The 10,084-nt window shown below is 43.7% G+C and overlaps 2 protein-coding genes across 2 annotated transcripts in view; both read left to right on the top strand.

The window, feature by feature from the left end:
* Positions 1-83: 83 nt before the first annotated feature.
* The window catches only part of LOC119387352 (HAUS augmin-like complex subunit 1), a 13,314-nt gene continuing 3,313 nt past the window's right edge, over positions 84-10,084 (top strand). The window contains exons 1-7 of the mRNA XM_049413488.1: positions 84-192; positions 273-441; positions 1,645-1,777; positions 7,872-7,991; positions 8,083-8,194; positions 8,327-8,386; positions 9,993-10,061. Coding sequence (XP_049269445.1) covers positions 136-192; positions 273-441; positions 1,645-1,777; positions 7,872-7,991; positions 8,083-8,194; positions 8,327-8,386; positions 9,993-10,061 — 720 coding nt within the window. The 5' untranslated portion in view covers positions 84-135. The remainder of the gene's footprint in view (positions 193-272; positions 442-1,644; positions 1,778-7,871; positions 7,992-8,082; positions 8,195-8,326; positions 8,387-9,992; positions 10,062-10,084) is intronic.
* On the top strand, positions 5,314-6,009 carry LOC119387353 (RNA/RNP complex-1-interacting phosphatase). The gene has a single exon (XM_037654711.2). It carries the CDS (start codon positions 5,385-5,387, stop codon positions 5,931-5,933), a length of 549 nt encoding a protein of 182 aa, XP_037510639.1. The 5' UTR covers positions 5,314-5,384; the 3' UTR covers positions 5,934-6,009.

Below are 10,084 nucleotides of genomic sequence, written 5' to 3'. Positions count from 1 at the left end.
TCATCGCTAGTCACCTCACAGTTCTTTCAGTTGATTCCACAGGCGCACTGTTTGAACTCAGAGCCATCAGAGCGCTCAGAGCGCAAACAGTTGGTGGCTGTTTTATCGGAGAAGAGTAATACCTGGGCGAAAAATATGGCCAGCAGTTCAGAACCAGCTGATGAAACCACACCGGAGGAGCGAGAGAAACAGGTTTTCTCAATTTACTGGGCAAAGTTGCGAATTGTAAATCCGCGGTCATGTCGTAAATGACACTCTGGATCTGCTTTTAGGTGACAGCCTGGCTTCGCAAAATGCTCGGAAGAAGCGTCAGAGAGGACTTGGACGATAATGCATTCGTCACCTTGCACAAGCTAATGAAACTCCAAGAGGCTGCAGAAGAGGACGCACGGGGACGAATCAAAGTTCTGAAAGAACGGACCAAGTTCTTCAACAAAAAATGTAGGTAGACTATTTCTTTTTATCCTAGCTAAGGTACTCCAATCAGAGAAAGCTGGGATTATGATTAAATATTCCTGTGACATTACGATTTAGGGCCACTACACAAATGTTTGCTGCCCTGTGTTCGGCTATTTAAAGGCACCAAAGGATTTAGTGTTAGCACTCTTCACATCTTTCTCGTCTTCGTACCATATTCGTCTCGTTGAATTTGATTATTTCGCATTGTTACTGTGTCTTGTGTTGTTAGCTCTTGCATGCTTTTCCATCTGCTAGTCTGACTACTGGCTCCCTAGCTATACAGTGTGTTCGACGATGACATCATCAATAACTTTTAAGTACAATATTAGCATTTCCTGAAAATCGTATTGCCTGGAAGTGATCGTCCCACAGTACCGTGCACCAGTGCCGATGTTTATAGTGCGCAAGTGCTCAGGTGTCCAGCAGGCACTTCACCGTCACATATAACATAAATGTTTAAAATTACATTGAGATTTAGCTCCCATCTTAAATGAGCTAGATGTTCATTACTTTTAATAGAAAAACTTAAAATAGAGCAACTATGTGGAACAGATATTTTTGTTTAGACTATTAATGTTTCTTACAAAATTTGTTGCATACTGCAAAACTGAAAGAAAAGAAAAACAGCCTTCAGCTCCATAACTCAGTATAAGATATCACGATTTTGTGAGCGTCCATACATCTATAGAGGATGCGATTTATATATTGCACACTGCTCTGGAATATGCCACTCATCTGCCAGTATAACTTTCGCAAAATCATTGTAAACGCTATATATAATGGCGTTAAGGGGCCTCTATATTATGTTGTCGTATTTGTCCAGTCGGGTTGTTGTAACAGGTGCAAATTATAGAACTGCAACATCTGTTGCTGCTGCACAGTTACGGATTCATAAACTTTGTGCAACAAGTTGTTAAAAACTTACCAATATTCATAAACATTCCAGGACTTTAATAAAGAACTTGCTTCTTACAGTGACTTAACTATAGATAAAGGACATATTATCACAAAGTTGTTAGCAGTAAACATAATGGTAATCGACAAATGAAGTAGATTCTTGTTATAAGGAGGAGTTACACTGTATTTACATTAGAGAAAGCAAGCACCCATACTGGGTTTGATTCATTTGCGGTATAGTGCAAAAAAAGATATACTTTGGGTCAATGGATGATGCTTTTGCAACAGCTGAAAATCTTGAGGCTGGTCTTCGAGCTGGGAAAATTGCACCAGACCAACTACCTGAAGAGGCACGCGACATTGTTAAGACTCACGCCACTGTAGCAGTTCTTCTAGGAGTCAAAGACTCGCAACCTGAAAGGTGAGGAAATTATGCTGCTATCTGTGATAACTGGGCTGAAATACATTACTAGTGTTGGGGCTTCCTCCTGGTGAAATTTCACTAACAATTATTTCGCAAACTTAGATCCCCAGCCAGCAACAACTGGCACTCTGCTGTTCTAAAGTACGGTAAATTCGCTTGCGTCCTTCTGAACTGGTCCACGGTGGTGCACAAGATCAGTGGTGCCAGCACAATGTAGGCAATGCATTTTGTGCACTTCTGTAGGCCATATGTTTTGTATGCGTAAGTTTTAAAGGTCACAAACCACCCATATGCCAGTTTCTGATGCCTAAAAACACCACATGTTGCACAGAAACAGCAGCTGCTCATAACTGGTGTTCAAATGATGCCTGAATCTCATGCTGTGCTGCTGCGCCATAAGTTCACACTTCGAGCAAGCTGGCACAACTATCGGCTATGTTGCAGATGAATTGTGAACCAGACCTGCACAAATGAAACAAATGCAGTGATTCCACTCATGCGTCAACTGTGCCAAATTGGATTTACGGTGCCATCCTGATAAAATCGAAATAAACTGTGCCAAACTGCACCAGAATCTTGAGTTTGGCAGCATCTGTCATTGCAATGGCACCCCTGGCAATTAGGGCAATTAAAGTCACAGCCATGGACCAAGTATTATTCTGCAGATGAAACAGTGCTTACGCATGCATCCCTATTATGCTGCACCATAATGTGTGGCTCCCGTGTTCTCAGGAGCCTCGACTACCGATCAGCTGCGTTTTCTGACCATGCTGAAAAAGTGTTGCAAGGCCCCTTTAAAGTGCAACATTTTAATAACATCAAGACTATAGATTTCTGGCTCGAGCCTTGCAATTTGATAACCACATAGTTGTACTGTACAAGATATTTCATATTGTAGTTTTATTGATCCAGTATTCTGTTTTAAAGGACCCCTGACACCGAATTTGGAAACTCGAGATGCTTGTGTTGTTTGATAGTCCTGCATGCGGGGGCACTTCTGACCGATTATGAGTGACGAGCGTTGCCTTTAAGATATTTTAATTTGGTTTTAAAGTAAGCCTGAGTGCTCATCTGAATTTTGAACTCCTATCAACATAACCACTAGTATGACGTAGACGTAGGCCCCTTGTGACGTTGCAGAGGTAAAGCAAGTGTTGTCGACGTCACAGACAGAAATATGCGCGGTGCATGCACTGTGGTATATTGCGAAGCGTGTTTGCTCTCCCACCTTCTCCTTCTTCGGTACGTGTCGGCAGGCAGCGTGAGCTCTCCGTGTGTGTTGTTCTCCAACTGGCAGTTCAACAAGCGCGTGGCTGACGTCACCCAATACTGAGCGCACATCATCACGCGTGCCCCGAGGCGCGACCGCCGCGGCGCGGCGCTAGTTTCTTATCCTCTTTCGGCGCGCATTTTGAACCTACACTAAAAATGACCACAATTAACGCTGCTAGGATTATTTAGACATCACGTTGGAGGATTTACGGTGTCATTCCGTGATTACAAGACATAGACATACTTATTACAACATAAATGTCACAAACAAGAAATCGGCTGTCAGGGGCCCTTTAAAAAAATAATAGCTGATGAGGTTATTCCTCAACATCCAACTGCATGACGCCCTTATTTTTGCATTACCGAGTGAAATAATGAGTGCTCCAAAGAGCTTTTCTCCATGAGATTTCCAACGAATCGAGATACTTATCTAGCTTTTCATAACAGCCCCATAATATTATTCAGGTGTCTGAATGTAAGTGTAACCAATGCACCCGAGAATGTGAAATTAACTGCTCCAGGGTGCCCCCAGATGCAAAATTACCTTCTCCAATGTGCTCCAAGATGGAAATTCTTGCTGCTCCAAAGTGCTTCGAAATGAAAACTTTGTTGCTCCAGAAGGGAAGGTGTTTGGACGTGTTGGTTGTTCACCATACATCAGAAACCGTTGCGCACTAAATGAACACAAGATGGGATGAACATAGGACAAGCGCTTACTTTCAAAAGAGGTTTTGTTGCAGATCCTGAGCACATATAAACATGCATCTGAAACTGCAGGAGGAAACAACTGGCAGAAAAAAAGAAGGTAAATGGACAGGTGTCGTCTAAGCCAAAAATTCAAGCTCTTTCTAAGATAAAAGAACAGACAGCATGCTGACACATTCATTTCCTGCCTTGGTTATCTCTAATGTCTCTACAATTTCTCTAGTAATCTTGTTGAGATGGCGGTACAGAACAACTGTCTGATTAAAAAGAGGAAGACCCTGTTGCAGTTTCAGATGCGTGTTTATATATGCTCATGATCTGCGATAAAACCTTTGTTGAAAGTAAGCGCTTGTCCTGTGTTAATCTCGTCTCGTGTTCGCTTAGTGTGCTATGGTTTCTGAAGTTTGCTGCTCCAGAAATTTCTCCAAGTCAAAAGTTCTTGGTAGCGTCACTGCAAATGGTGTGTTTCAGATAATCCCATCACTGTGCTGCTGAAAAGAACGACAGGGTGTGGAGGTTGTGTGAACTCATGAATCAACCCTTGAGAGAACCTAGTGCCAATTTGATCCTTTACTGCTGTAGACAAGCGTACGTAAAAGAAAAAAAAAATCTTTCTTATAACGAGAGCCGGCTTAATAGATCAAAAAAAGATGCGTAACCTAAACTCATTCCAGCAAAACGAAATACAGGTGGTGGCGATGCCACCTTTAAATTTGATGCACTAGCTCACCGTGATGCCATTTATTTTGTGTTCGGGCCTGGGGTCAACGGTTTTCGCTATAGGTACACTGTGTTGCACTCTAAAGGAGCCAGAGGTTGAACTGCTAACTTTCGCTAACTTCTGTTAGCAGTAAAGCCGCCAGCATACAGGTAATACATTGAACTCCTTGACCTTGCCTCGACGAATCGGCGCTGGTAGGGTTTCGGTGCAAAATTCAAAAACGTGAAGTTTGTTCTTCGTTTTTTTTATTCTAGCAAAGTCTTGACACGTTTCGTCGAAATTTAAAAAAAAGGGGGGGGGGGGGAATCGAACGATTGCTTTTCGGCGCTGGGGGGTGGGGCGCAAAGTGTGCCTCGTACATTGATTTAGCAGGGGGGGGGGGGGGGCTGCGATGTACCTTCGCCCCCCCCCTCCTGATGGGGAACCCTGCGCACGCCTATGCTGGTTACGGTATCTGCGGCAGGCGAATTAAGCCGCATCATGAGCGCTGCAAAAACAGCACTAACTGCGCAAGAAAACTACTTCTTTTTCGTTCACTTTCTGTGCTTCGCGAGGTGTCTGGAATATAACCCTTTGTGGCCTGCATTCTTCCTTCTATTCCACGTGGGCTTTGAGAAAGGCAACCGAGCTAAGGTGTACTAGTATATACCGGCAGTCTAATTAGGGCACTGTATTTCACGTATTAGCGCCATGTTACAACCGAATGCGAAACCATGCATTACCGCAATCTACGCTACGCCGCTCGCCTCATCGTGGCCGCGGTAGCCATTTTGTCAGACAGCGCCTCGGCAAGATATTCTCTGGCCTCGGTGTTCCAGCATGCGCGTTCGGGCGGTGAGCTCTTGAGAGGGGCTGAAGATCGGACCGTGTGAAGATATCCGGTTAAGTTTGCGTACCCGCGTGGACATGGCGCCGTCCAAGAACGCCGTCCCAGACCGGTGGCCCGACTACACAGACCACGGCGATGTGGTTCCCGGGACGCGATTCGTGCCGTTCAAGGCACCGCTTCGCGACGCCATATGCTCGGGCCTTCCAGACAACAGGCGGTTCACGCCGGACCGTCTGCTCGAGCAGGTACAGGGCCTAGGCCTCGTCATCGACCTGACGAACACGGACCGCTACTACGACCCCCAGTGCATCGTCTCCCGCGGCGTGGCCCACACCAAGATCATGTGTCCCGGTGCTCGCGTGCCCAACGCGAAAGTCGTCAAGTCGTTCTTCAACGCCGTCGGCGGATTCGTCGGGCGGTCCGACAACGACGGCAAGCTCATAGGGGTTCACTGCACGCACGGCGTTAACAGGACCGGATACGTGGTATGCAGATACATGGTCGACAAGCTCGGCATTGCGCCGGCAAAGGCCATCGAAGATTTCCAGAAAGCCCGCGGCCACAATTTCGATAGGCAGGAGTACGTCAGCGACCTGCAAGGGAGAGGTCGGACGTCGCCGACGTAGCAGGGATGGCGCTGCGAACGGACTACAGTACACGTCAACGACGTGTGTCTTTTGCTTAGAAACTAGCTTTTAAAATTGCTCGACGCTACGGAACGTACAGAACTCTCAAAAATTAGTTTTACAGGGTTGCATGCTTCCTCACTGTGGACGTTTAAATAAAAATCAAAAGTATAATGGTGTTAAATTTAGAAAAAGAAATCAAAGATTGTCTTTAGTATCTGCCTGTAAATTCACATGAATGCATTGAAATGTTGCCATTGTCACGTGACCTGAACTCGCAGTGATGTACACCTGTTTGATTTCAAGGTGGTTAGTCGTGCTACTGCCAGGTCCAAGAAATGTGACTGTTATAACAGTGAAGCTTTTATTGTTAAACACGAGCTTGTGGTTTGTCCTTTTTATTATTTTAGCTACTAAGTCAAGACCCTATTAACATTCAGTTCTTGCAGTACAGTAGTTGTGGCAGTCTTGTGTGCAACATGAATTGCAGAAGCTAAATAATCAAGTATTTTAATCACTTTGCTATACTCTGTTACACCCTAAGAAAAAACTTTCAGCTCTGTCGAATAGCGCTTACTCATTTTCATGTTGTCAAGCACTTCTCGAGTGTTTCAGATAGTTGACTTTCCCTATACAGACCCACGTTTGTGTCACTGGTTTTAGGTCAGAAGCCAGAAAATCCTGGTAAATTTAGTTAGGGACTCTCACGCTCCAAACGTAATGTTTTAGGTAGTAACGACAATCATTTACCCTTAGTATCGCACTATCTGAGAAAAAGAACTTATGGTTCAAGTAGAAACCAGCTAGCATGACTGTCTTTCACAGGTGAACGGCAGCCGTGCCTCAGTTCTGTGGGCGGAGCTGCCATTTTGCCTTGGGCTGTAACCTAGTAAAGCCATAAATTTCAGTGTACATATCGTGCGAGAAATCTTGGTGCTTTCCTATGCTGACAAGACTAGCCTCTAGCCAGTTCAGATACATGGGAAGAAAGTTGAAGTAAAAGCACAGTGTGGAAGTTTGTCGTGGGGCAGATGATTGTCCTTGCTGTTGTTACAAGACGCACTCGTTAATAAAATGGAAAAACTTTTCAAATTCACATGTGAACAACTTTTGGTGCACCCACACTATACTCTGAGTATGAGTGCCAAGGAATCGTTCTTGCTAGTTACCGTATTCTGCATGTACAAGAGAGTTCTAAATTTTGTTGAAACGTTGCTCTATCTTTTTAACACAAGGTATACATATGTTCTGCAAGAGGTACAGTTGTACCTCTGCAAACATGAGCAAAATTCATTCATGGTTATTCTTCATTTCGTATGTTCTACACACGTTCTAATTATGTATACTGAATGTGCTCGGGCACTTCATGAATATGTTTCGCAGTGCCAAGAACAGGCGACATTGGACCCCTGTAGTGATCTTCTCTATGGCGCACTGGCTGGCAGCACCGGCACTAAAGTGGAAGAGCTCTCTGTCTTAAATGGGCAGGAACTCGCTGACAGGTTTAAAACAGAGCTTGTTTTATACACTTGGCCAGATTTGCTTGATAGTTGTGTGGTACATCATGAGCATAGTGATGCACAGCATGCATAGAAAAGAACAAACTTAAGCATGAATTCATCAACGGAACGAAGTGACGCATTCGCAAGGGAGTGTGGCATCTCAAGCACCGCAGTGCACACATTGCACAAAATTCGCAGTCGAGCACAATGCATTCAAGCATCGAAATGTCAATTCCACCGAGCAGTGCGGTAACATGGCAGTTCCTGATACACGTACCTGCTGCCTAATAGAGAAAAAAGTAGCCTGTAGTATACTAGCAACATGAAAGTAAAGTGTGCCTAATGTATACTTTATATGCCAAGGTGTTAACAGCTTCGTGTACAGTGGCGTAGCCTCTTTTCAGCACTGATCCCCCATTTTAAAAACAAACTGCAGCTTTGAAGAAAAGTTTGAAGGGCTTTTCCAGCAATCTGAAGAACTGGAGGCCAGGCAGTCGAAGCTGCAAGCCAGCGTCGAAAGTCTGAAACAGCTTGAGAAGAGGATGGAGCAGCATTTGTAAGTGATGGGGACTTGCTTTTATTTAGGCAGAGGCTAGAACATCAATTTAATAAATAAAACTTGCTTCGTGTCTATCCCTGCTACAAAGGACGGATGCGGCCATCACGTACAAGCATATGACAGCAGCTGATGAAGAATACAGATTCAGGAGGTGGCAAAGAGCTGTGAGGAAGTTAAAGTTTAAACAAAGGAAGGCAATGGTAAGGCACACTCTTGCGTCATTGCAAATGACTTATTCTCTATTTTGCATGAGCTGCCTTTCACTATACAAGTCCAACATGCAGTGCAAACCTGTGTGTGCTCAGTGACTTATCCGTTTTTGACTCTTTCAGGAACAGAAGAGCAGGAGACAGGAATTGGCAGAGTTAACTCAAACTCTTTCACTTTCCAAGGTACACACTGTTCCATGTTTCGCTATCAAATCTGCCGCTGGCGGCTTGGAATTGTGTTTTCATTTGAAGTGAGCACAGCTTGCCTACCTTTTCAGTCATACTTAGGAACGTGGGCCACACATTGTTTAAAAGTGAATTAATGATTAGTGATGAAGCTTAAAGTGATGATCTGAAGGCTCTAAGGTGTCCGAGGGTCACTTTTACTATGAACATCTCTCTCGCAAGCCTGAAGGTGACAAACATTACACTCTGGGAACATGAATTCAGTATGTTTTATGTGTGCGTTTCACTGATTCATCTGCATTTTAAACCTTGATTTAAAAATGTTGGCAGGACCAAATAGTTTGTTAAACCTAGAGGTTTAAGTAACCCCAAAATACTATTACAAAAAATTCTTAGGAGGTAAAGGGGGAAATGGTGTAATTTTCGTCAGTGCGATTCTGTTGAGTGTCCTGTGCACCTCCATGGCAGTGGCATGCATTTTTATCAGGTTAGTGGGCGTCTGTCACTCGAACTGATACCTGGCACAAACAATGTTTTAATACCAATATTTATGCCCAAAACCCCATTAAATTTAGTAAGACACACATTTCACTTTGTTGTTTAATGGTTATCAACTCTCTAAACCCTGTGAATGTGTGTCAAAAGATGAAAATCACTATTTGCTCAGACGTAGCGGTCAAGTCTCATTAAGTGTAGTAGTCATTAAGTCCGATTCCATTTTGGTCTCTAAAGCAAATAACTGCAATTCATAAAGATGAATATTTTTCAGATAGGCAATGAATATTTCAAAACATCAAGGGCATTGTAATTAACACTAAATGTGCACAACAGTGCGATAAGTTTCATCGGCATATAGGCACAAATTATGAGAGCTTCCGTAGCACAGCAGCCTACTGATGTTCCTTTGTGCTTTTAATGCTAAAGTTGGATGCGGCTATCGCTTTCCATTGATTGTAAGAATGGGTGTTAAATGTTCGATTCACTCCTCCCACTATTCAACTCGTGTTTGATTCAGTCATAAAGACCACAATTCACGCACCCCTATTTAAAAGTTCCTTACAATGAACTACGCACACTATGCAGAGTGCTTAAATTGGTCTGTTAATGATCTTAAGGACCTATGCTACTGGCTCAATGGGTTTCTAAAAAGTTAAAACTGTTTCAGGGTCCCTTTAACATAGCTAAGCAAGAGTAAGAACCTGCTGAGTATCTTTAAGATTGCAATGCATGGTTCAAACGACACGTTTTGACACACAGACCTGCGACAGACTAAACCGAATGCAAGCTTTATGCCGTTATATGGACTTGCATTTATGAGCATAAAGCCAAGGAAGATTCCAAATAAGGCAGCACTTAGTAGTGGCACTACTCCGTACCATTGTGATACCTGCCGCCCGCCTTTGCTGCCCTTGAATTCTCACTGTATCACCATTGAAGGGAAATTTGCATAAAGAAATTGACAGGTGCACCGAGAAAGAGTGGTGCCTGTATCTTTTTCTTTTAGAACTAATTCCCTTCAGCTGTCATGCAAAACCAACTAACGTGACGTTTGTATATATTCTTAAAATATGTTTCTCATGGCATTTTTCTGATTTTCCCGCAGAAACTTGGCAGCCTTCAGCTACGAGTAAAGAATGTTGACAGGAAGCTGCCCGTCACTGACCTGCCGCCGGTTAGTCCAAGAACCTTAGTCAT

Source organism: Rhipicephalus sanguineus, chromosome 3, assembly GCF_013339695.2.
Source record: "Rhipicephalus sanguineus isolate Rsan-2018 chromosome 3, BIME_Rsan_1.4, whole genome shotgun sequence".
Classification (NCBI taxonomy): domain Eukaryota; kingdom Metazoa; phylum Arthropoda; class Arachnida; order Ixodida; family Ixodidae; genus Rhipicephalus; species Rhipicephalus sanguineus.
The sequence above is the reverse complement of the archived record's forward strand: the minus strand, read 5'-3'. Positions and strand labels throughout refer to the sequence as shown.